General features: G+C 39.6%; 1 protein-coding gene across 2 annotated transcripts in view; it reads left to right on the forward strand.

Annotated features, from left to right (window-relative positions):
- The window catches only part of LOC145450187 (ovochymase-like), a 63549-nt gene extending 38652 nt beyond the window's left edge, over window positions 1–24897 (forward strand). The window contains exons 34-64 of one of the 2 annotated variants that reach the window (XM_080328691.1): window positions 477–587; window positions 796–851; window positions 970–1139; window positions 1428–1523; window positions 1686–1855; window positions 2419–2573; window positions 2655–2796; window positions 2871–2900; window positions 2972–3090; window positions 3156–3269; window positions 3332–3464; window positions 4155–4265; window positions 4343–4404; window positions 4511–4665; window positions 4727–4831; window positions 5197–5351; window positions 5405–5556; window positions 5626–5764; window positions 5832–5846; window positions 6048–6187; window positions 6262–6360; window positions 7724–7853; window positions 14217–14327; window positions 14926–14981; window positions 15059–15234; window positions 15544–15639; window positions 19999–20159; window positions 20221–20369; window positions 20432–20573; window positions 23887–24000; window positions 24277–24897. In XM_080328691.1, the coding sequence (XP_080184817.1) occupies window positions 477–587; window positions 796–851; window positions 970–1139; window positions 1428–1523; window positions 1686–1855; window positions 2419–2573; window positions 2655–2796; window positions 2871–2900; window positions 2972–3090; window positions 3156–3269; window positions 3332–3464; window positions 4155–4265; window positions 4343–4404; window positions 4511–4665; window positions 4727–4831; window positions 5197–5351; window positions 5405–5556; window positions 5626–5764; window positions 5832–5846; window positions 6048–6187; window positions 6262–6360; window positions 7724–7853; window positions 14217–14327; window positions 14926–14981; window positions 15059–15234; window positions 15544–15639; window positions 19999–20159; window positions 20221–20369; window positions 20432–20573; window positions 23887–24000; window positions 24277–24362 (3650 nt within the window). In that variant the 3' untranslated portion in view covers window positions 24363–24897. Of the gene's footprint in view, window positions 1–476; window positions 588–795; window positions 852–969; window positions 1140–1427; window positions 1524–1685; window positions 1856–2418; window positions 2574–2654; window positions 2797–2870; window positions 2901–2971; window positions 3091–3155; window positions 3270–3331; window positions 3465–4154; window positions 4266–4342; window positions 4405–4510; window positions 4666–4726; window positions 4832–5196; window positions 5352–5404; window positions 5557–5625; window positions 5765–5831; window positions 5847–6047; window positions 6188–6261; window positions 6451–7031; window positions 7642–7723; window positions 7854–14216; window positions 14328–14925; window positions 14982–15058; window positions 15235–15543; window positions 15640–19998; window positions 20160–20220; window positions 20370–20431; window positions 20574–23886; window positions 24001–24276 lie in introns of those variants that run through there. The other variant, XM_080328692.1, reaches the window with a different exon arrangement.
- Window positions 24898–27005: the final 2108 nt, after the last annotated feature.

Raw genomic sequence — 27005 nt, forward strand, 5'->3', positions numbered from 1 at the left:
TTACAGAATCATATCTCAGAAAACCTTTTATGCGTCTTGGTTTCTTCTGGGACTTTTTCATTGACTTAGTTCATACACAGAGTAGACTGGAATGCAGGGGAGTAGAAACTTCATCATGAGCGGACCATTTGTCAACAACTGGGTGGAACCGCCGTCCGCTCGGAGATGCCGAGTGGAATTGCCATCTCGGCTGTAACCCTCATGAAACTCCAGAGTCAACTTGTTACATAAGCGCGCAATGTTTTTGTCACGTGTTGAATGAATTTGATCAAATAACCCCCAAGAAATTCTACATTTTACCATTTTACTCGAGAGTGATTGACCACAGATTGAGAATCACTGCGATAGTACCCTATGAGTTGATGCAAGTTTAAAGAAAGTTCAGTCAACTGAGCGTCTTAATTTCCCAATTAGCTGGCGCAGTTGTTTGGTATTAAATCGCATATGGAAATGTATATAATGTTATTCTGTTCAAGTTGCCTGTTCTGCCGATGAGTTCCGCTGCTGGGATGGCTCGTGCATTGACGGAACCTTGAAATGCGACAATCGTGGCGATTGTGACGACGGAAGTGACGAGAAGATATGCTGTGAGTACACGAGAGGAAATGCTTGTTTGACCCGCGTATTACTGCTTAAACATATAGAATAATTGCAAAATTTACAATCGTACATATATGTCTATTTTCTACGTATACATGCTTGTACGCAGTGCGAATAATCCATAAAGTGCATGTCTAATCGATGTCGATGATAGCACTAGGCGAAGGATGTACAACAGTATTGATCTCATTGCAGCTCGACCAGAACCAGTCGAATGTGGGCGACAAGATATTGCTCCGGAATTCAACTGGGTAAGAGCGGCTATTACAAAGAAATTAGCAGAGATATCTAAAACTTTAGATATCCCTGAGAAATTAGATCTCGGATTATGCGACACGTCTTGACTCTTGATTGCGTCGTATCTTTCAGAATGCCAGGGTGATCGGAGGATCTATTGCCGTGCATGGATCTTGGCCCGGTCAAGCTTATATCGGACGACATTACAAAGGATCATCGTATTTATCGTACCAGTGCGAGGCGACGATACTTAATCACCGCTGGGTGCTTACTGCGGCTCGATGCGTGCAGTATATGACGGAGTGAGTCCGAGTGTTCTGCGAAATATCCAAGTCGTGTTCTGGTAAACAATGTATAATATTGAAATATTGAGGTACCTCGAAACTTCCCAAGAAACACAACTGATCAGTCACAATCTGTGCCTGTTATGACCATTGGTCTGTGGGTCGTTTCTTGTTTCTTTTCCACACAAAACAGTTCGGCGCGAATTTCGTGCGGGTGGCATCCCGAAAGTTTTTTTTAGAGTATGATCAGATTGATCAGTGATCACGCTTTGTTCGAGAAAATCGATTCAAGGTTTCTCATTTCAGGAATTATATCATCGTCGTAGTGGGAAATCACAACGTAATAACTCGTTACAATGAAGACGAAATGTACCGTGTTGCTAGTAAACACGTTCACTCCAGGTAAATATTGCGTGTTTGACATTTAAATAAACATATTTTAAAACGAAAATATACGCACAAGCCCAATGTATACATGTATACAACAATTTTAGTAGTCATCGCTCGAAAAGCATTCACGTTAAATGTGCCCTTAATACAAATATTCGTAAATTCCTGTTGCAGATATTCGTCCTCGTCCTATAGTACATACGAGTTCGACATCGCCCTATTGGAATTGCAAAAGTCGATCGAGTTTTCGTCATACGCACAGCCTGTATGTGTCGCACAAAGCGACGATTTCACCGAACCAGAAGTGGGCGAGCAATGCGTGGTACTGGGCTGGGGGCGAACAGGTATACGCTCTGATATCAATCCGAGGTTTCAAATAGTTTGATACGCATTCGATAAAAGGTATATATACAAATTGTTGATAGTCTTTGACTCGAATTTACATCAATAATTGTGGTTGCGTTATCTCTTGTTTGCGGGCGTAATATCAGATGCATTTTCCTTCCTTCGGTGGAAATCAATGACCATTACCATTTTATTGGACGTTCAAGCATAAGAGCATGTCCGTCCATTGTACATGGACCTGATGCATTGGACATGCAATTAAGTATGTACATTGTACAAGCTCGTAGACTTGTTAATACGCCAGATGCCCAATAGCAGCCAGATCTTAACATTTTCTCTATATATAATTCGTTGGGTTAATGTTTGAACCTGTAAGCCAGTAGGTTACAGACCAGGGGAAACTAGAAATTCTTCCTTTGAGTCTTTCGTCGTAAAATCTATTTCAAGTTGAAGACACTTTATTGCGTAGAAGACATGGTCTTACAGAAATCGAAAGACCGTCATAGCTCCTCACTCGACATCGCCACAAAATGAGCTTATTTTACAACTTTTGCTTTGTTAGATGATGGAAGTGATCGATCCACAAGCCTACGACAGGGCCGAGTGCCAATCCTGAATAGTTCCGTTTGCGAAGAACAATTAAGCTATCACGTATTCAACGAAGAGAATATGATATGCGCCGGTGATCCGCGAAACGGGGGAATAGGAGCCTGCTCCGTAATATATTCGTTATCGTTGTACCGTACCTTCTACGTATCCCTGACATCACACAATAATGATTAATCCATATCACTGCAGAACGATTTTGGACCCCTTATGTGCTTTCGAAATAATACATGGATGCAATTCGGAATCGTTTCGAGACAGACCAGCTGCGGAAGATTTGAAGGAGTCGATGTCTTCACCAAACTTTCGTTTTATTCCCAATGGATTATGGAAGGTATTTGAGAAAGTCGTAGTACAAAAGTATCACTCGCATTAAATCTGATATCTGTTATCAACTTGTTTTACCAGTGATGAACGGAACGTCGGAATCAGTGGAAGGTACATTCGAATATAATGATCGCAATTTTAGAACAGTACATGGTATCAACATTGTTGTGTACATTTTATAGCGATTTACAACATCACTAACCAAACGTCTGGGACCATTTCATCCCCGAATTATAGCCCAACTGGACGATATCCAGCTTCCACAAGCATCAGCTGGCACGTCACCGTCCAGGAAAGCTCGGTAAGGCACTTAACCTACTGATGGTTTCGATACGAAAACTCATTCAAGTTCTGTGCATCTAACAGGTGATAGCAGTCAAGTTCAATCCGCTCTTTTACATCGAAGAATCCAACGGTAATGAGTTATGCGCTTACGATTATTTGACTGTGTATGATGTGCAAAACGGAGTGCCCGTGATGGTATGTCAAGCAATCTATACTTCTTCTTTCACGAATACGCTTCATCGCATATTATTACCCAGTATGGCAACAAAAGGTTCTGTGGTGGCCTCGCGCCACCTGACTTCGAAACGCAAGGAAATTTGCTCACCGTGGAGTTCAAAAGTGATATCACCATTGAATATATTGGTTTTTCGTTATCATGGAAAGCAGTTGGTGAGTTTTGTGTTACGAAAAGTCCATCTAGGCCAGAATACGAAAGTCGAATGCCTATACCTTAATGCTCAGTCCGTAATGATGAATTGCAATGAACGTTTTCCCATTGATATCTGTCTCAGATGCACGCTTGGTCGACATCACAGTATCGCAGCATTACTCTAGCTCGCACGTATAATTTACTTTGTTCATCAAGCCGTGCACAAGCTTGATCGCATTCAAACATGTATTTACAGACAATAGTACTATTCCTGCCATTCATATTTTTCGGTATTGTGAAACAATGCATGCATGATACATGCAGCAAAGGAAGACTTGTGAAGATGCCAAATTTCTTCCCACCAAAGGTGATCAAACCAGTCAGAGTGCGTTCTCAAGTAGACGTAGACGCAAAGCCGTGAGGCTCCTCCCAATCACAAGTTGAGATTACCAAGATGTGTCAAAAATAGTTCAATTGCAGGTAGAAGGGAAGGTACACAAAAATTTCTCAAATAAGTAGGTTAAAAAGGTAGAGTAGATGGAGGGATTCGCATACGTTTAGCAGAAATCGGTGATGTCTTCTCTCGAAATTGGAGGGTGCTTTGTCGTGACGTAAAATGAGTCACAAGTAATGGCACTGCAGGTGCAATTTTCGAAAATATGTTATATTTATAAATTGGCTATTTGACCCAGTAGTAACTACAATTTCAGACGGCTGTGCAACTGGCGAGATGAGGTGTTGGGATAAGACGTGCGTTCCCTCTGCTTCCAAATGTGACGGTACGGTCGACTGCTCGGATGGCGAAGACGAGTTCCAATGTTGTAAGCATTATTCTATATCTCATGCATTATCGAATTGAGAGCGGGTGAAATTAACGGTAAAATTTTCATCTGTTCAGCAACTGCAATTGTCGGGTCGTCGGAATGTGGCAAAGCAGAAGTTGCTCCTGACTTTCCTTTTGTGAGTAGGAGTGATTGGCGATTTTAGCCAGAATTTAATTATAACATCGTGCTATATGTGCTTAGTTTTCGCTGCTGCGTTTTATGAATTTCGCTCCGTTTTACAGACTCCGCTAATTGTCGGTGGTCATCACTCCGTAGAAGGCTCATGGCCTTGGCAGATTGGACTATATGTGGATTACGGGTACTCAAGGTGGTTCACCTGCGGCGGAACTCTGATTACTGACAGACACGTACTCACGGCAGCGCATTGTATATCTAGGTTTGCGTGTTGCATCAAATGCGTTTATGTATTTCAAATCACCCTAAACGCTACTTTATAGGTACAATGATTATCTGATTGTCGTCGGAGACTATGACAAATCGCGTGTATCGCCTAATGAAAAGAACATCAGTGTCGAAACAATTATGGTACATCAATTTTACCGGTAAGAATATCATGCTATATGGAGATGCTATCAATCGTGTATTGTGGTGTCTAGCTGTCTACGCCCGATTTGCTGCGTCGCTAATTGTAGCTGTTCAATATTGTGAATTTGACCCAAGCTTCAAGCATGGATAGAATGTTATTCAAGCGACAATGTCGGAATTATACAGGCAATCCTTAACAAGCAAAGACGAACAGGCAAAACAGATCTATGAATTTACGAGCTATATTAATCTCACTAACTTTTTCTTCCACTGATCAAGTGATCATCAATCCCGAATATACTGGTGTGCAACGATTTGTTATTATGACATTCAATTCAGGAGAATTGTGTCCGCTATATAGAGTATGTCGATGTTTTCACAGAAACTACGCGTACGAATATGACATTGCTATTCTCAAACTAAGCGAATCCGTGGACCTTACATCAAAGTGGCACAAATCCATTTGTCTACCACAAGCTGGAGACACGGGCCCTCCGAATAACAGCACCTGCGTCATTACGGGCTGGGGGGCAATAGGTAAAAGGCCTAATAGTAAATTCGGAGTGTTGGTCACGCTTTCCGTGCTTCAGATGGAAGTTCGCACAGTCCGGATATCTTACAACAAGCGCACCTGAAGATATTGAACGACGCAAAATGCGACGAAATATACGACGACACCCGTACGAACGGCAGTCACTTCATATGTGCTGGGCATTATAACGATCGGGAAAACGCGTGCTTTGTAAGATTCTCTATGATTTCATATTCTCGTTTCCCAGTGCTCACTTTATTCCGCTACCTACTTTATCAGGGTGATTCGGGAGGACCGCTTGCGTGCTTTGACGGCGAGAAATGGGTGCAGCAGGGAATTACATCTTACGGAACTGGTACCTGTGGAGAAAGAACTTTCTATTCCAATATCTCACTGTACTTGGATAGCATTCATGCTGGTGAGATTCGCGAAACAGTCCATTCATGGAAATGTGACATTCATAACGTTATTTTCAATTTTTACAGCTCTGGATTTCCAGGGTAAGTATTTTTTGGTTGTAGGCTACCCCGTCTATAGATTTTGAAATTTTACGCGGTTGATGCACAATACTTAGCGCATTCATTGTGACTCTAGGCAGAACCCCATATCCGCTGTACGTTAGTGAATTTCAAATCAGCAGAGAAGGAACCATTTTGATCTTCGCCAGTGCTTCTTCTTTCAACATGCCTTCTTTCCTAAAGATGAAGCGTGCGCAGAGTTGGAGATTTTAGAGGGGACCTCGGGATCAATTGCCTTTCCGACAAATGCATCGGACTTCGAAGTTTTCGGTAATTACGACGGTCACAATTGTTCTTGGCTGTTCAAGGGACCGGAAAATACGGTAAGTGACCAACGGCTATCAAATTCGGCACTATAGTTCTCATATATGATAATTTTGCAATCGCTTGTGTACAGCTTCTAATTATACGGGTTGAGGTTCTCGATTCAAGTGGCTACTACTACGGCGGTAGATATTTGACAATATATGACGGCAATTCAACTTCCGACAGAAAAGTAAGAATGCTGCTTCATTTCGACTTTTCGGCGTTCATGTTACAGATTGCTGATATCGCAAAGAATGAACTGTTACAAATCTGCAGGGTTGTAATGACTCGAGTCATGACTCGACTCGAGTCACGATTTTCGGATGACTCGACTCGACTCGAGTCATTTTCTCAAAATACGGAAATGACTCGACTCGACTCGAGTCAATCTGTGTATTGACTCGACTTGGACTCGAGTCATTGCGCATGACTCGAAGCAAGTCATTGACTCGAGATTCAGACGGCCAAGACCGACATTTCATTGTAATTTCAAAGCCAATAGACTGTTGGGATTTCGTTTGTTGGTACTGGTGCTTGAAAATGCGACCAGAAACTGCTAAAAGTGAGGAAAATTGTTATATTACAAATGCGAACCATTCAATATCACCAAACAGAGTTAAAAAAGTGGGTTTAGGAAGACTTTAACTGGAAACTGAGCAGTCAACACAATGACTTGGACTTGGACTCGAGTCATAATACCATGACTCGGACTCGATCCTCTGTTCGCTGACTTGGACTCGGACTTGACTCGGTGGGAATTGAAAATGACTCGACTTGACTCGAGTCAAAAATATAAAAGTGAGATTGACTTGTGACTCGGAGTCTTGTGACTTGGTTACAACCCTGCAAATCTGCATTGAGTGTCGACGCGATTGCGTTGCCTTTGGGGTTGCATTTAAAACAAACGGTGTTTTGAAACACTTTGTTTAATACATGTTTTAAACAAATGCATATTTGAAAAAAGCAAAAATTATTTTTTTCAAACGTTGTCTAATTATGCCATAATTGTGTAAATACGTTCGAAAAACAATGTAGTATGAGCCTACGGACGATTTGCACCCAAAATAGTCGACGTATACGATGTGGGGTGGCTGGAACTTTCGAAATCGTCGTCGGCTCACCAGTTTTTGCACGTAGATATAGATCCTTGGTACGGAATGGGTGTTCTGATGATGATGACCACCGACCGTAAAAATGCTGCATAACGATGTAGTCCTGGTTAAGGATATTTCTGATCTGTTTATGACAGTGATCTGAAGCCCCTTTCGTCGAAGGAGCCATATTTACCCTGTATTTTCAATTGTCAACGCCATTCCACTGTGATGTCACAATTAATAATTCGTGACGTAATGGCTAAAAAACACAATAAAAAAGCATGATTTAAACAAGGGCCTTGTTGTAAACATTTTTGTTTTAAATTGATTTTTAAATTTTAAATTTTGAATTTGAATTTTATTTTAAATGCAACCACAATTGCCTTAATACGACTTTGTGACGCGCAGATGTAAAACTGCCGGCAAAACATTCATTTCATGTCCTATTGTAATGATTAGGTATTCGACGACACTATACAATTGAGTAACCGACCGATACGTGCTTTCGAATCTACTTCGAGCCAAGTTTTGATCAACTTCGTTTCGTATTACGGCTATGCGTCCTTCAAGATTTCATGGGAAGCTGTTGGTTCGTATTCTCGCTAAATCACATCTATTCGGCAACCGTATAGGAAGCGTATATTGTACAGTGTGCATAAGCACCTGCTGTTTCTCGCGATGGAACATTGGCGTAGCCAGGGAGCGAAAGGGGCGATCGCACCCCTCCATCCCCCAAATTTTTCGTAAATTAATATAAATTAGATTTTCGGAGGCATATTTACTCAACCTGAATTACTGATATAACTATACCATTGCGAGGTGCGATATTACCGGCCTCTCTACACGGCAACTTGCCACCGCACCGTACAGCGATGTCGTTAGTTTGTTTTATTATGTGTATGGTTCGCTGAGCACGGTCAGATACCATGGTCGCATGCACGGTGCGGTACGCCGGCAACGGTCACGAAGCGATCTCGCCGCACTGCTGCGACCACAGAGTCATAGAGAAGGGGGATTTTTGTGTAATATAATTGGAGGTAATTTGAGTTTGACAGCTAGGGTGGAGTGAAAAATGGAAAATTTTGAATTTCAAAACGGACACTTGATATGTGGTGCCAAATTGAAAAAAAATAACTTCTATAATAATTTTGGGCTCGTGCACCCTCTAGTGGTCGTGCAATTGCACCGAACGAGCCAAAAATAGCTATTTTCGCTATATATTGATTACCGCTTATGCTAGAAAGCTGGTTTTGGGCTTAAAAGATGCGGAAGCAACAAGTTTCTATCTCACTTCCACAGAACTTTTGTCTTAAAAATGAACAGAAAAAAAGTTACAAGCAAATTATTGATTTTTAGGCTGTTTTAGGTAAAATTAGGCACCGAAGCAGTGGCTATAATGCCAAAAGCTTGTAGTGATTGATCTTATGACTGACAACTCCATATTAGAAGCACATAAATTGCAAATCCATATTGAAAACACAAAAACATCAATTCTATATTGAAAAAAGATATATTTCGAATATGGATTCACTACCAGAGTATTAGTATGCACAAACTTTAAAATCTTGTTTCGTAATAAAGGATTTCATCTGCTTTCGAGATTTCAGTCTTTGTGTGATGAGGCCATCGCTACGTTCAAATCCCGACACATGAGCAATGGGCATATGCTTCGGTCACCACTTTAACGTCTCTTTCCACTGCCTGGTTGTGCCAAGGATGATTGATCCTTAATGGTGATGACCTTAGATTTTCCAGCTCAAGATATGAAGAGGTTTTGATTGCTGGTGGATGTTCCGCATCTTTTAGATGCAAGTTGACAATTTGGTGGTATGACTTGGCCTTGATGTTTAAAATTGGGATTTTGAACAATCTGATTCTAGTGTCAACGCTGTTTTTAGGTTTCGGTTCATTAACATATCCTCCTTCTAAGTCGCCGATTGGAATCTGATATTCTGTTTGATCTGCTCATAGGTATAGACTTGCAAGTCTTCTGAGGCCTTCATCATCATCACCGAGCATTCCCAGATGTGCAAAACATGCCTTTTGTTTGCTACAGCAAAGATAGTGCAAGGTTACGAATTGTGTATTAGAAAGCTTTTGTAACATGGGAAACTGTTGCAGAAGTTTTTAGCACCATCAACAATGGAATTGTGCCTTTTTATTTCAAACCATGACGGAAAATAAACCTCAATGCAGAATTGAGCAAGATAGCTCAGATTGCTTGATGGATGACTTTGTCGCTCATAGAAACTCAAAATTCGGCATGTTCTATGTGGGACTGAGTCATCCATAATTGTACCTTTTTATTTCAAACCATGACGGAAAATAAACCTCCATGCAGAATTGAGTAATATAGTTTAGATTTCCTGATTTTTTGAGGTTCTATACATAGCATACATGTGCGACAGAGTCACCCATCAAGCAATCTGAGCTATCTTGCTCAATTCTGCATTGAGGTTTATTTTCCGTCATGGTTTGAAATAAAAAGGCACAATTCCATTGTTGATGGTGCTAAAAACTTCTGCAACAGTTTCCTATGTTACAAAAGCTTTCTGATACACAAATTCGCAACCTTGCACTACCTTTGCTACAAGGAAAAGCCTATTTTGCACATCCGGATAATGTCTTCTGGGAATGCTCGGTGATGATGATGAAGGCCTCGGAAGACTTGCAAGATTACAACTATGAGCAGATCAAACAGAATACCAGATTCCAATTAATGACTTTGCAGGAGGATATGTTAATGAAACGAAACCTAAAAACAACGTTGACACTAGAATCAGATTGTTTAAAATCCCAATTATAAACATCAAGGCCAAATCATACCACTAAATTGTCAAATTGAATCTAAAAGATATGGAACAGCCACCAGCAATCAAAAACTCAGCATATCTCGAGATGGAAAATCTAAGGTCATCTCCTCAAACATCCTTGGCACAACCAGGCAGTGGAAAGATACGTTGAAGTTGTGACCACAGCATCTGCCCATGTGACGGGATTTAAACGTAGAGATGACTTAATCAGAGAAAAACTGAAGTCTCAAAAACAGATGAAATCTTTTAATACAAAACAAGATTTCAAAGTTTGTGCAGACTAATACTCTGGTTGTGAAATCATCTTCGAAATATATCTTTTTTCAATATGGAATTGATGGTTTTGTGTTTTCAATATGAATTAGCAATTTATGTGTTTCCAATATGGAGTTGTCAGTCATAAGATCGATCACAACACGCTTTTGGCCGTACGTACCACGTAGGGGAGAGGAGGCCAAGATGAGACACGGGGCAAGATGAGACATGCAATTTTTTCACAGAAAATTTTTCTGATGGACAGATTCCTTCAACTACGTTGTTCCCATAATATCATTCCATAGTCCTACCATATTAACAAGGCAAACAGATTTGAGATTGGGCAGAAAAATGCCAAAAACTATATTTTCATAGCCTATGTCAGTTATGTGAATTCATGTTTGTAAGGGCATACCTATCATAGTACTTAATATTATAAAACAAGAATACTGGAGCTGGTTGAGTGCAATATTAGCAGTGTAATCATGCGCTTACCTCTGAAAAGTAACGGATAAAAATGTTTTTATTCGAATTTATATGTTAATTTAGGTGTGGGGGTAAGATGAGACAAAATCATCGGGGTAAGATGAGACATGAGTATCAGAGGACTTTTCTATTGAAGGCCTCGGAAGATTAAAAATTTACTGTTGAAGGCATACAAAATGTATTATTTATCTAGTAGTTTACCAGATGTGACATTACAAGACAAAATAATAACGAAACTCTTATTGTTGCTGGATCTCATGGATAATTGGTTTTCGATGTCATTTATATGTGTATATGATGTACCAATTCTTTTTAAAAATGACTTAATTCATGATTATTATATTTTATTCACGATGTTGCTGGTTGATTCATCATTTGGGATGAATTGGTGGTGTAATGAGCATGAATTGCTTGGTGTCTCATCTTAAACACAGCGTGTCTCATCTTACCCTCACCTGGGGGTAAGTTGAGACATTTGAGCAAGGATTTTTGAGGGCCAAGAAATCCATCAGTATGTTGTTCAATATAACTCAAGCCATCGTCATGGAAAGTAGAGATCACAGGCTTTCCATTGGTACCAAAATTAATCCTCAGAAGGCATTACTCTTTGAGTGGCCTTGAATTATCAGAAAAGTGTCTCATCTTGGCCTCCTCTCCCCTACCCTGCTTCAGTGCCTAATTTTACCGAAAAATGGTCTAAAAATCAATAATTTGCTCGTAACTTTTTTTCTGTTCATTTTTAAGACAAAGTTCTGTGGAAGTGAGATAGAAACTTGTTGCTTCCGCATCTTTTGAGCCCAAAATCAGCTTTCTAGAGGAAGCGGTCATCAATATATAGCGAAATTAGCTATTTTTGGCTCGTTCGGTGCAATTGCACGACCACTAGAGGGTGCACGAGCCCAAAATTATTATAGAAATTATTTTTTTTCAATTTGGCGCCACATATCAAGTGTCCGTTTTAAAATTCAAAATTTTCCATTTTTCACTCCACCCACTTTGACACCCCTGCCCTAGACTAAATAAATGCTATCATTTTCCTGCTATGGTGCTTCCTCCAGACGCGATTGTGTGAATTAGCATGTTATAACTTTCGAAGTCACCAAATCCATCAATGTGTTGGTGGCGAGTAGCGTAGTGCTGCAACCATGGAATAGTATGGTATGGCCACGAATGAGAAATCCCCATATTCCATACTTGACTCTATTAATAAATCTTTCTATTCCAAATTTGATGCATCTTCCATGCTTTCTTATACCTCCGGCGAGTAACAGTAAAGTGTAATAAGTAAGCAAGTTTGCCATGGAAAGTACAAGTGGATCTGGTTCAAAACATTGCCACTATCCCTACTGGCTTACTCCGAAAAAGTCGAAGTACTTTGTCACTGACCTGACCGTGACCATTTGTTTCTGCGCGGCACGCGAAATGAGCGTGTGGCGACTATAGGCGCAGAAGCCTGTCTAATCTTGACGGTCGGTAACGCCGGTATATATCAAACACAGTCCATTACTACAGTGATTGAATATGTGATGACACAAAGTAGGCAAGGCCAGAGTAAACGTAGGATTTACAACAGGCCTGTGCAAAGTGCGGCCCGCCGTGCGATTCTGTGCGGCCCGCGAAAGGCTGATTGAAATTTAAAATATCAAAACTAATTTTTAGTGTTGCTGCGTGTACTAAAACCATACGATGTATAAACTGGACGTAAATTCGTTTACTATCAAGCCTGTTCATTAACATACCGTGATTACGCACCCTATACGTACCTCACATGCCTAATCTGGATTAACACTAAAGTCAATGTAGCAAGTTATGCCGTTAGAATTAAAGTCACAAGAAGTCACCAAACCTCCTTTGGTACCATTGTCACATTACGCATTACACGGTCCGTGTTTCAAATTGTTACGTGATGTGTTTCCAAATCCATAATTCACGAAACAAGGGAATCAAAGGCCACGATTTCTATGAATATATCACCACCCATAAAGGATGTCAAAAAAAGAAAGCCGAAAGTGGAAATTCAAAGATGGTTAATAACTGCAACCTTCGCTAATCAACAAGGCCATTTCGGCAAGCTGCACACTTCTCAGAAACTAGCTACCAAGATAAATGCTATATATTATCCTTAGGACCGTAACTACCGCACCTCAAACCCCCCAATTGCGTGGCGAGCTCGACGGCCGCCCAAAATTATTTCATGAGTGAACATAAATTATAAGGTATTTTTTTGAAAATTTATTCAACTTCATTCAATGGTTTCTAGAATGGACGTTTCGGCTTTAGCCATTACCGCGCCACGACGCACCAAGATAAATGAAATTCAGGCCAACACAGGATTCCGAGAAGGCACTGCAATTGCAGCTGCTAATCAAATTAACTAAAGGGAATAAAGATCGACAGCGAGAAAACCTTGGCCGAAAAGGACTGCAATTATGTTGACCGAAAACCACAGTCTAAGTGTCCATAGGCAATATTTGCCATTGAAGAAATACCAATCGGGAATCGGGGTCGTCTTTCGAGTTTGGTACGCTTCGGTGATTTCAATATCTTTTCACATAGCAGACATGAGGTCACGAAATAACAACATGTAACGAAGTAATTATACCAGCGGGCCCTCCCGAATATTTCCAAGACAGTACCTCACTCAGTTCTATCGGTAAAACTGAGTAGGCCACTACGTGGGCGGAGAGAGGTTAAAAAATATGGCAATATATTTGCAATTACCAATATTATTGACCGATTGAATCATGAATCATGAAAAAATTCCGCGCTTCGCGAGATTAGGGCATACTAGACATCTCGTGCATCGTGCATCTCGATGGGGGCTGATATTGATCGAAATACGCGGATAGGGGTTTAAAGAGAGTTCAAAATGTATCATGTTTGACATTGTTTCAAAATATGACGGCAAATAGATATTTTTTGGGGTAATTAACCGTCACTTGTCATTCTTCAATATCAACACATCCATCTGAGCCCCAATTCGTGTAATACGCTGTTTCCAATTTAGAAATAAAATCAATACGCTGGATATTCTAAAATTTCTGACTCGGCCCGCCAACATATTTCTGCTCCTTATTTGGTCCGCGGAGAAAAATATTGCCCACCCCTGATTTACAACAATGCTTGACCGCAAATCTTCAACCGTCCTTACAGCAAAGTAACCAACAAAAAGAGGTCTACCAATTGAATATATAGAGAAAGAAAACGCGACTGATAATGATGATTACACCGAGCAGTAGTTGAATAGAAGTACACAAATTACACACGAAACAAGGTAATGCCGTACGCACGCGCTAACACCATTTATGTTTATTGCAAGTAGCCTTGTTGCTGGCATACTGCAGAATACATTAGGACAACTGGCTATATAACATAAAATCTTTTGATCGTCATCTCAGAGGCGTGCAATTCCTCCGAGTTTCGTTGCTGGGATGGCTCCTGCATAGAGTCGACCTTGAGATGCGATGGCGATTCGGATTGTGCGGACGAGAGCGACGAGAAAGAGTGCGGTAAGTCGAACATCAGTCCTTCAAGTAAAGCCAGTCGGATTGCAAAATTTTGAGCCGATGTCGCTAATAAAAGATATTTTTGTCGATGTGTGATATCGAAATGTGATATCTTTCAGGTAGATCTTGCTATTCAAATTTCTAGAATTTGAAAATGTACTAAGAATGTCCTCATCAAAAAGTCCAACGGTATACTGAAAATCCACTCACTTGGAACAGTTGTAAACGAGGTTGGCTCAGTAGTGTATAGGAAAGTTTAATGGCAGACATCATCGAGTCTCACGTCATAAACTCGCGAAATCAGGCAAAATTTGGTGCGTCCGTTTTATATTTACCCTAACCGTTGCCCCATCGGGAGCGAGAGGTGCCGGGTTCAAATCCCGGATGCATCAACCTTTTCAGATAATAATTTTTATCATCACGAGTATTAACAGGTTCGCGGTTCGATAAGTTAGCCCATTGGTATGTTTCTCGGGTCGGCATCCAGAGGTCTTCGTTACACGTTTGAATCCTGATAACGGAGACAGATATTGATCAGGCTTTAATTATATGTATATACGCTCAAATCCAAAAACCATATTACCCGCCACTTGATTTGTAGCTCGGGCGGAAGATATTGAATGCGGCCGGCAAGACATCGCACCCGAGATTATCTGGGTAGGTTAATTCATTGGAATCGAAATTAAGGAACATATAGCGATACTTTCGATTTATGTCCCTCTCTTCCGACTCAGAACACACGAATCGTAGGAGGATCAGTCGCCAGAAGTGGCTCCTGGCCCTTTCAAGGTTACGTTATCGAACAATACACCTGGTCGAACTATACATATTCTTACTACCAATGCGAAGCTACTATCATAAATGATAGATGGGTGTTAACTGCTGCTCGATGCGTGCATTACAGTTCAGCGTGAGTATATATATTTAATGGTTAGTGCACTTGCAGCTGCTTCCTTATATTAAATAGTCGACATTTTTCTACGTGCGAATTCTTGAAACTATTGGCTGCTGGTGAGGGGCTCAGTGCGCTGGTTGCTACTGTATGACTATTTTGACAAGGCCTGAGTCTCTTTTTACTATTGTTTCGGTCGCATGATGCTATACAGTCAAAGTTTTCAATTCATGGATTATTTCAACTGTTTAATCGGCAATTGTAGACTAGAATAGATGCATTGAAACACTGGTCTGCATGTTTTGAGGAGTTCTGCAATTATTTCAGACGGTTTCTGAAGGTGGTTGTGGGGAATCACAGCATCGCCGATGATTTGAACGGAATCGAGGGGTACGACGTATCGAATATTCATGTCCATCATAAGTAAGTCGTTAGCTTGGAAAAGTGGGGTAACATTGCAACAACGAGCGTCACATATGTAGGCTAGGATGTCCCACTTCACTGAAATATCGGAGTAATTAAGGTTATAAGAATATTCATGGTTTCGTGAGACCCAATAAGCTATTAAACTATATTAACGACGGCTTATCCATCACGTGCGCATTCTAAAAAATGAGAAGTCAAGCACCAGGCCGTTGTTAGTAACAGGAAATAAATGACAATGTTTGCATATTTTAAAGTCTGAAAGTACTTAAATGTATAGTCTCAAAAGGAGGCGGGTACTCTTGGAATTGTAAAATTCACCTCGCGACTCATGCAAATAACTAATGCCACTGCGTATAGGTGCAATTATTGTCATACATTCAGTTATCACAAAGGCGATTTTTTTGGCCTAAAAAACGAAAGAATTTGACCTAAAAATCAAAATTGTTATATATTTTTACCTTAGAAAACTTAATTTTGACGATATTTTTGCCTCGTGTATGTAAATTAGGTGTTTTCGCACGTAATGTTAAAATTGTACGACTTATCTTCATTTCTGCTTGGAACTGTCTGTCCTTGCGAAGTAGCTTGGCCTGAATAAAACTTTTCTGTTATAAAACTGACAAATATTTACACGAAAAAACTTTATTTTAACGAAATCTGGACCTATGAAGAATTCCAGTAGTTACATCACGCATTATGGTAGAAATAATTAAAATTTGTTGTATTAAAACGAAAGATACTTTCGTAAATTCTCGGGTATGAAGTGTCTGTCCTTACTAAGTAGCTTGTCAAGAATGGAGATAGAACGTTCAACAGCAGCAGTTGTTGACAGAAAACACTTGACGTTGTGCGTAGACTGGTGGTGACACACCGTGTTGCTTCATTCTGACAATGCTGTCTTCATCACAATTTTTCATCATGCGCTCCTTGATATAAGAATAAAAGCCCACGCAGTCTTGCTTCAGTTAGGATATTGCGGTACGTTGAGCATAATACCACGCAACAATGCTGAACAATGCTGTCTGGCTCTTTTTCTCTTGAGCTACTCTCTTGTTTTGCAAGACAGCATTGTTGCGTCGCAATGCCAATCTCCATAACGATGAAAAATTCGAGGCTGATTGTGGGAGTTCCAGGGCCACGAGCGGAATAAAATTTATATTTTCGTAATCAATGCAGAGTCAGCTACTCAGCTTTCGATTGATACCTGTTTTACCAAATTTAATGCTCGGCAAGTCGGTCAAAAATGACCGTCAAATATGACCGTCAAATTGCCTGTAGCCAAATGGAAATTGTGACGTGATACAATGGCGTGAGATTTGCCTGTGTCGACACCATATAGGACACTATGATAACACCATATGGCAACCTATTTGTATCATTTGACCGTTTATGATTCACCACAATGACCAGACAATGGACCTATGACGGTCCAATTTAGTAGGCTACAAGAAGTCAAATGTCAAATGATAAGTTCACCGACAGTGCAGACATCTACGATACAAACGAAATGCTGGTTGCAAAAAAATGTTGACTTGTAAACAATTTTGACATAATTTTTACTTTTTCTGACATGCCAAAAATCGCCCTAGTGATCACGATACAGGGCTGCTTCTTCGCTCTGTTATGATAACGTCACTCATGCAAGCGGGAAAACCTATCCCAAAATCATTTTCTACAATCCGATGTGTAAGACGCAGGCTAAGTAGTCTTAGTGGATATAGTCTTATTTAAACAGGGGTGTCGAACTCAAATTACGTTGCGGGCTGGATCCAAACGTTCAAATCATTCGCGGGCGGCACCAGTCAACTGATTCTAAAATGTTACTTCATGCGTTTTTTTTCTAATGAATAGTTTATTATCAAGTATATATATTAGGGCTGTTAAAAAAAAACTATTTTTCCTAAATCTTGCCGACTAGGTGATTAAATCGTTAGGTTGCCTAAAAAACGATGCACAGTTTAACGATGATAATTTTTGGATTATCCACTGATCAAGGATAATCCCAGAATCATGAAAGAAAAACTCAAATGCCTCGGGTTGAAATTGAGCCAAATTTGTTTTGCATCGTTTTTGAAGACAATCCAACAATTTCATAGGGTTGACAGAAAAATTTGGAGAAAAAGTTTTTTGGTATTTTTTAGTAAATTCAAAATTTTCAAACTGTGAGAACTCCACAATTACTGTTTGAAATGAATTACAATTTGGTGTGCATCGCTTTTTTAGGCAACCTATATAGATAATTATAACTATAAACAGGAATTATAATTATGAGCAGTGATACACTGATGCAATGTAATATATACTATTATACTGCATATAATACTATATATTCATAGGGGATTTATTCTATCAAGTAGTAACGAATACAGTTATGAACCAGTAAAACAATGTCGGTAACGACAATATAAGTCGGCATATTTCTATGCTCCTTTAGCTTTAGTCGTAATCACGCTTTATCCCTGTATATGCGTTGCGAGGAATACAAAATATTGAACTACAAACGCCACCGTTGGGATGTGGTTTATTTATTATATCATAGGGTTACCATATTTTGGAAATCTGAAACGAGGACACTTTTTCAAAATTTTCAGACTTGTAATTCCGGAGGAAAAATGGTAAATTTTTCCCACGTCGTGGTCGGTTGACTAAAACACAAAAAATGTATACTTTCCGGATCAGCTCCCGAAATAGCCGCCAGAGCGTTACTTCCGTAATAATTTACTGTATCTTAGTCGAATTTTGCCTATATTTAACCAAAATTCTCAAAAAAGAGGACAAAATCTCAAAAAAGAGGACATTTCCAATTATATCATGATTCGGGTGTCTTCTTTGTGAAACGATAAAATAACTAATATTTACATCGTGGTGAGTGACATTATGGATTATACTGGTCAACAAAATGAAAAAAAAAATTTTAGGCAGAACATCTGAGAGCCGTTTCTGGGGTTTTTGAGGTTGCTGATCACGAATATCACATTAGTTTTGTCAGATTGGCTCTCTGTCAGAATATATTTATACCCCTAAAAATGCCCAAAATTACTGTATTTACCCTTAAATATTTCACTTGGTAGGAAGAGAATCGTAGTTTTTTTCTAATTTTATGCTGTGCTTAAATGGCTAATTGACCATGAAGAACCGTCATGTCATTCCCAGCCATTCCATCAATATTAACATGGCATGATGCGAAATATTTGCTAGTCAAAAAAGCAGTTTGTCAAGCCTAGAAATTGTACTTTTGCACTACGGAAATTCATATTCTCCTGTATCAATTGGTCATTCTAGCAAGATTAAAGAGGAGTATAAAACTATAAAATCCGTCCTTGAAAGGCCTAACTACAATACTCATATGTGTCTCATTTCTTTTGACTGAGACAACAAAGTGGGTATGCCAAGTAATCCTATCCAACGAGAAGCTTAAATCTGGTATTATATATATTCGAATACCGATGAAAGATTCCAATTTCACATTAGGAGGAGTTCACAGCGTGTAATTTCTCCTAAGATGTAGTAAATAAAACTTTTTAGATGATCACAAAGCACCCAACTACAAACAGTCGGTCCGAAAATTCGTATCTGTATATCGAAAACTTGGAACAAACATGAGCATAAAAGTTCACTTCCTGTTCAGCCATCTTGATATATTTCTCGATAATCTTGTTGATTAGCAAGGGGAGAGGTTCTACCAAGACATCAGAACAACAAAAGAAAGATACCAGGGCAAATGAGATGAACCATTGGACATATTATGTCAGATCATTGCCGAAACCTTTCGAGAAACTGCACTAACTAGCTTACAGGCGAAAATCGTACAAAAAAAAAATTCGATTTAAAATATATCAATAATATTGTATTCCAACTGATTATTTCAAATTTACAGTAGGTGGCTGACGTAAAACTGATTGAATTAATGCCACGTTATTTGAGTATCTAAGTAAATAGGCTACTTATATACATGGCTGGAGTTTATTTACGTACATGATATCCGTGAAAGTCTGTAACTATGATAAATCTATTACCCCTAAATATAGTGCTGTTGCTGTATTTTGATTTAAAATAGTCTTCTGTGTATACAAATAACAAGTAGATTGAATTTCTAAACTTTATAGTACGACTAAGCCGATTTTATATCTAGTCATTACCGCGAAAATGGGAGATTTTGGTCAAAATAGCCCCATGGGTTATCTCCACAACAAGAGCCAATTTGAAAAAACTAAGGTCATATTCGGAATCAGTGCCCTTCAGAACCGCAAAAACCACTCTTACTTTGTCTGCCTAAAAATATGTGTTGACCAGTGTTATCTATTATATATTATTCGTATACTATACTATATGTGCAATAGACTATTCGTATTTCAGTTTTTCGAGTTACGGCTTGGAAAATGACATCGCCCTACTGGAGTTGCAGACTGCAATTCAGTTTTCTTCGTCCGTGCAACCAGCCTGCCTGGCTCAGCCCGAATCTACTGAGCCTGCGAGAATTAACGAAAAGTGTGTTCTGTTGGGGTGGGGAGAGTCAGGTACCCTATAAATTCGACAATATTGAACGCGCCGTGTGCATAATTACAAAAAAACGTACAGATGGAAGCTATACGTCTACAGAGCTGAGACAGGGTGTCGTTCCGATAACAAACAGCTCTTTGTGCGGTGGCGTGTATTACGGACATTTCAAGGAGGACAGGATGATATGCAGTGGCGATCCAAACTCTGGCGGTAGCGGGCCATGCTACGTAAATACGTCTTGTGGCATTGCGAAAGGTTTGCGAGCGACTGCTGATACTCGTGTCTTCAGAATGACCACGGGCCGTTGATGTGCTACCGGGATAAAGTGTGGGTGCAATTCGGTATTGTCTCGCAAGTTCAAGGTTGCGGATACAGCACGACTGTGAATGTGTTCACGAAAGTGTCGTTTTATGCGGATTGGATCGCAAATGGTAAGTGAATTTGCTCCTGATCTGGCATTGCAGGGATTACGATATCGATACATCATTTTGACATAATCTCTAAGTGTGCTATTGCTGGGGAGTGCGACTGTAAATCGCATATTTATCAGAAATGCTGCATTCCATGCATTCCATATATCCGCTGACTCAAGCTATATATTAATGAAAAATAGGTTTTTTGATTTCTATCCAAGAGAGTTTAATACGGTATCAACGAAAAAAGCAAGCACTGTTTTTCACTCAACACACACTCAATGAGTGCCTTGTCCTTGAACTTGCTTGACAAGTTTATTGAATTCCGGTATTACCGTATGGTTGTCAAGGCCTACATCTGATGTCATCTTACAGTTGAAGTCTATTGCTTCTTCTGATCATCGTCAGAGTTGAAAAGCCAGATTCACACAGGTATATGGTTGGAAATGGCAAATGAGCTGTTGCAGCTTGCTCGTAAAGATCTGAAAGACTATCCCCTATCGACTGCACATTTGCCTAAAATTGAGTCAAAGAAGCCTTATTAAACTTGTCTTTCCACATCCGTCTGCTTTGCAATTCATGCAACTGTTCAGTAATGCAGTCCATAACTCGAGTTCTACTGATATAGAAAACTATAGATTGTTTCTGTGATGAGCACATGTCCCTACGTTTTATCAGTATCCAAATAACGTCTACAAGTGAACTATAAGTCTCAATAACTGTAATAATACTTAGCGTATATCGCGCCGAAAACGTGAGCGTACGTGTGTATGAAGAGCTGCCATAGGGGTTTATACCTGGCATATTCGGTATGTGAATACTCGACGTAAAATTTCAGTATAATTGCAGTATAATTTATTAGCTTGAAGGCATTCCGTATGCTCCTTATCAAGAGTTAACGGCACAATAGGAAGCATATGTAAAGAGTTTCAGACGAAAATCAAATTGGCAAAATATGACATACCAATGCAATAATAAAAAGGAACGCTATATAGTAGCCAAAGTCAGCTGTACCGGTACTCCGGTAGTCATAATAAAGGGACAAGAGAAAACCAAACTATACAATACACGGAAGATGTTACACAGACGGCAGTATATATCAATGGAATATTTAAAGATTGTATAGAAACTATATCTCCCTCTTACTGTAACGCAAGGGTGGGCAAACTACGGCCCACGACACCGTTTTGTGCGGCCCGCGAAAGGCTCGAGAATCGTATTTAAAATATTTAAAAAATGCGCATTAAAAATCTAATTTCTGCAGGGACTCATTTAAACTTTTTCTCATTTCATTTCACCATAAGTTATATTCTGACTAGTGTATTTTTATTTCATTGCTGGTGCGATAACCCGACCCGAGGCACAGGCATTTTTAAAGATTTCAATTGCTAAACATTGCAGAAAGTCAAAATGGGAATGACTTCCGGATCGCGAGTGTAATTTTACTTGGAAAAACCTATTCGCGCGTATGGTTGGTGGATTCGTTCTTTGTATGTGCAGACGTATTTATATTTATACAATCTATATATAGCATATTTGAAGTTAAAATGGTTATGACGCTGTCAGCATTGTGTGTCCTGGAATTGAATCAAAGGTAGAATCAGCGAATCTGTAAACGGATCACTGCTCACGGATTCAAATCTCCATCCTGTTGTAAGGATCGGGACAACCGACTTTCATCCCTAGTTTTAAAAATTGATTATATTGAGGTTGACCAGCAGCTTATGAAATCTTGCCAATGTTTCTGACGCGTGTGCCATATCCTCAAATCAATTGTTGGTTGGTTTTAAATAAAAAAATGTTTAATTCCCACATCCTCACTATATAATAAAATACCAATATTGCGTTTTGGTTCATAACCCCAATTTTATATAGTGCGGCAGGCAAATGGATTTAGATGTTGAATGCTCGGTCCACGAGTGTTTTTTTTTTACAAACGGGTTACTGATGAGGACGATCCACTGATATATTATCTTCATATTTCTTCGGTCAATATATGACAGTGGTTCTCAAACTGGGGGGCGTGGAAGCATCTGAAAGGAGGCGCGAAGCCGCGGTAGACTGAAAAAATATTCTCGCTTGGCGCCATTTGCCCCCGGTTCATGGTTATTGCTCTGTCTATTGTCCATATTTCATATTTGATAATTCTCTCGTCTACAGCCATAACCTTCAATGCCATCAAACTATCCGTTGGGATTGCTAGCATACTGATTTATCTCTTGGATATTTCGTGATATCACGATAAAGGGGGCGGGAAGTTTTTCACTGTCATAAAGGGGGGCGTTCCTAATAAAGTTTAAGAACCACTGCTATATGAATAAATAACAATATTGCCTTTTTGCTAATAATCTCAATTTAATATAGTGCGGCCGCGAATGGATTTAGTTGTTGAATGCGCCCGCGAGCCCGAAAGTTTGCCCACCCCTGCTGTAACGTTTACTCTTGATAACGGGAACGCGAAAAGTCTTCGAAGTGATAAATTCTACTGCAATTAATGTAGTTCTGAAAGCACTATTCAATTCAGTACCGCCAGTCACATATTTGAGGTATCTTTGCATTTTATATGACAGCTATTAAGGTGTCTAACATTTTAAAAGTGGTATTTTGCGAATCACGCATCAAGGCCGAAGCCCAAGTCTCAAATCTGACTGTGACGAACCCGGAACAGGACGGGGCTCATGCACTTTCGGACCAAAAACCCCTTTTCTCCGTAAGGTTGTAGTGAGTTTCGTCCGAAAGTGCACGAGCCCCGCAGGTCCGTCAATTACATGTTCAAGAATCATCATCCGGAAGTGGAAATTTAGACATTTTCGTGGATTTTCGACTTGCTCAAGCTACAACTATGACCATGGACCTCCAAATTAGGTTCTGTGATCGTTTTTTTTTATGTTTTATCAATATAAAATCACCCAATATAACAAATTGACAATGAGACTAGCGTCTTCCAATTATTAAAAAACACGAAGAAATACCAGATTGACAATTTGTCAACGTATGTGTGGATTAATTTACCTAAAATCCCTGTGTTAGGCTATTACTACATCCACAAGAGCGTAGAAGCCGCTGAACTTGAAAATAACAATTGATACGAAACGCGTGCGCCTGACATCATAGTTTTCGTGTGTAATATATGATTTCTAGCCAGCTGTACTTTTGGGCATCCCACCCCATAACTATCCGTGAAATATGATTTCCAAGGCCCACAAAAGATATAGGTAATTCACGGGTATGGGCAAAGTTTCGCGTTCATTTCCAAACTAGAATGTTGTTCATTATTATATAAAATGTTTCGTTTCAATACGTAACGCTATTTTGTCCAATTCCCTTTTAGTCACTGGAAGTGCGCTTCCCGCCCCACAATTCAACACGACCGATTTGTCGGGACTGGGAATGGGAACTACTGCGACTTCTACATCGTCACCGTGGTCTACTGTACCTGAAACCGGTAAGTATTTTGATATCCGGTCCGCACAGCACTGCTAGCAATCTGCCAGAAGTTTGTCGACGTGACTGCATGGGCTGGGGAATTATGCTGCCATAATAATGAAAAGCAGCGCGCAATCATGTGTACGTCAACATCCCGATACAATTTTGAAACAATTGCAGGGTTCGAGATCAGGTCCATCCTATTATTTTCTTTTCTGCCCTGTCACTTATATGTCGAAAACGTATTTATGATATTATGCTATCCAATATACGCGCAAATACTATTTTTTTTCAGAGACTACCACCTCAAGCGATGCTTCCAGATCGACATTGCAAATTGGATGTCTTTTACTACCATGTTTGATCATTGTGCTGCTGTAGACCAAGTTATATGCAGAAAATGATCACTATTTTGGAACTCGGACTATAGCAAATTATTGGAGTCGTTTATGCACATTTATCGGTACTTTAATTATCCACTGTAAAATCACTCGAATGTATTAAAACGTTTATAGAATATCATCATGACTTATATACATTATTTGTGTCTTGTATTTTATGTATATATTTCCCGCCGCGAATTAGCCAATCTTTCATATATGTATAATTGTATATCATGGTATCTGTTCAGTTGAATCCAAATAATACGCTAAGATGGTGGCAGATAAACTACGCCATGTCTACGAATATGCATAATTGGATTTTTACCTTATAGAAAACCTACATATACAATGTGTAATACAGTCACTTCATACATCATCCATGCCCAGAATCCACCTTACGTAAGCATCGATGAGTTCAATGCACTTATGGTGAAATGTATTCGCAAATACCGCAACATTGAAATATTGAAGTACAGTATCGTGTCTGTGTGACCATTTGTTGCTATACTTCAATAAATATTCCTAGAAGTGAAGTCTGATCTAGACATTCCCAATATAAAAGAGTATCTATATACTCTTGTGCAGTGCTTTTCAACCTGTGTGATGCTGTGCGATGACGAACATGGTGCGAACGGTGCGAATGAAAATCCCGGATGAATGCGAATGAACATTGTGAACAGTTATTGTTAATTTTTCTGACCTGGAATAATTTAAAAAAAAAACTAATACGAAATTCGAAGGCAGTGTAGCATTTGTTGCTGCGACACAATAGTAAAACTTATTTAACTTACAACCCACCACTCTCACAAGCCATAGTGACCTAATATTTTCGCACTATAAATATTACGTCACCAAAAGCCTGGTTTGGAAGCTTGTGTATTAGCAGACATGCAGTATATCAGCCCGTCTGAGCCTTTCACAGACTGGAAAAATGACTTTAAATTGATATTCTGCTCACTTTCGCTAAATATTCATCATACTTTCGTAATACCTGTTCGATTAGTGCGAGGCTTGAGGATAGTAGTGAATACTATCATTACAGACTCCCATTTGCAAGTTACTGTAACGCAAATTTTACCCCTTCAAGGGTTTTTAAAGTATTGACCGCAAAGGGTATAATTTTGGGTCGACACGGTGCCAGAGCTATCTGTTAATATGTATGTAATATTTGTTGAATTTATTGAACTCTGTGATAGTTTTAACAAATCTAAGATCAAGGTGTTGGGTAGGCCTACTGTAGCCAATAAGCGAGACACGCAGAAAATCTGGCTTTATCATGAGAATTCATGATAAGATTTGTCCGACTATTTTTTTCTACTGGAAAACATGATCGAAGACCGTTGGGATGAACTACTGTAGGAACAAGGGATGCGCAACGGTCGAGTTCAGGTCTATGAGACTCATTCATTTCGAGGCCAACCACTTCTGCTTCGGGCCACATGAAGAAGTAATGTTTTGGCCAACAGACGGCTGATAAAAAGCGGTGTCAAAACATAAACGTCGACAAAGCCGTGGTGAAATAATGACCGATGCGGGCTGGCAAAACCATTCGATATGGATATGCTCCGTTGTCGGCACGGAATAGTCCCGTTCTTGAAAACTGAGTAGGCAGCAGAACATCTGCGACACGCAGAGGAATTTAATTCACCCTAATTTGAAATCGCGCGCGTCCGATATATTTTGTAGAGCTGTGTTGGATAGAATTGTGGTGTGCGCGTTCTGTATGCCATGCATGTCCGTAAAATCATAGCATATACTACTCTAATTTTAAAAATGAATTCATTTTCAGTGGTGAGGCTCGGGTCATGAGATGCCACAAAAACTCAGAATTTGGTGGTGTAGTCTAAAAATCTGGTTTAACGTTATTAAACTGTTATGAATTCTCAAGTTAGATTGAGCTAAAGAGCTCTTCCCACATACTCGCGAGACAGAAAATGGGTAATCGAAAAAAATTGGAGCATCGTATCATAATGTAGCGAGCTCTAATGTTCCGACTCTCCTTGATCGTTTCGACCGTATTTACCAAGACATAAGGGAAAATCCTCAACAAAAAAAGTGGGTTTCTCACCCTTTCGACATACTGGAGCCTCATCCCAGACCTTTTTGTCAGCTCTCAAAATCGATTTATTCCAGCAAGCATTTTTCACTGGTGAAAACGCGTTGTATTTTGGATAGGAGTGCAGAACAGATTTTAAGACATGGCCGTCCAAGCACTATTAGACGTTCTTGTACAAAACCCAACAACTTGTTTGGCCGAGAAGGGTTTTAGTGAAATGGTCGAAATGAAAACGAGCGAAAGTAGCATGGTTCTCAATGACACACTTGATAGCGTAAGATAGATAGTAGCCAATTTGTTGCACATCTGAGAAAATAAATGTTGTATTTACATCTTCTTTTTGTATAATAATTTTCGGTTAGCTTGTGCGAATGAAATTTATTTTACAAAAAAAGTGCGAATGAAGCTCTAAAAGGTTGAAAAGCACTGCTCTTGTGGATATATAGATGGGCAACGGCAGGTGTACGATATTTACCGATGGCGACGTTGAATGTTGTAAGTATACTGCTCAACGATGTGATCGTTTTGACAGTATAGGCTACACTTGTCACGACGAGTCTTGTGCCTCTGAGTTAACGTTGGTAA

This window comes from Botryllus schlosseri, chromosome 11 (genome assembly GCF_051294905.1).
Source record: "Botryllus schlosseri isolate E-star chromosome 11, Bs_hap1, whole genome shotgun sequence".
Lineage (NCBI taxonomy): Eukaryota > Metazoa > Chordata > Ascidiacea > Stolidobranchia > Styelidae > Botryllus > Botryllus schlosseri.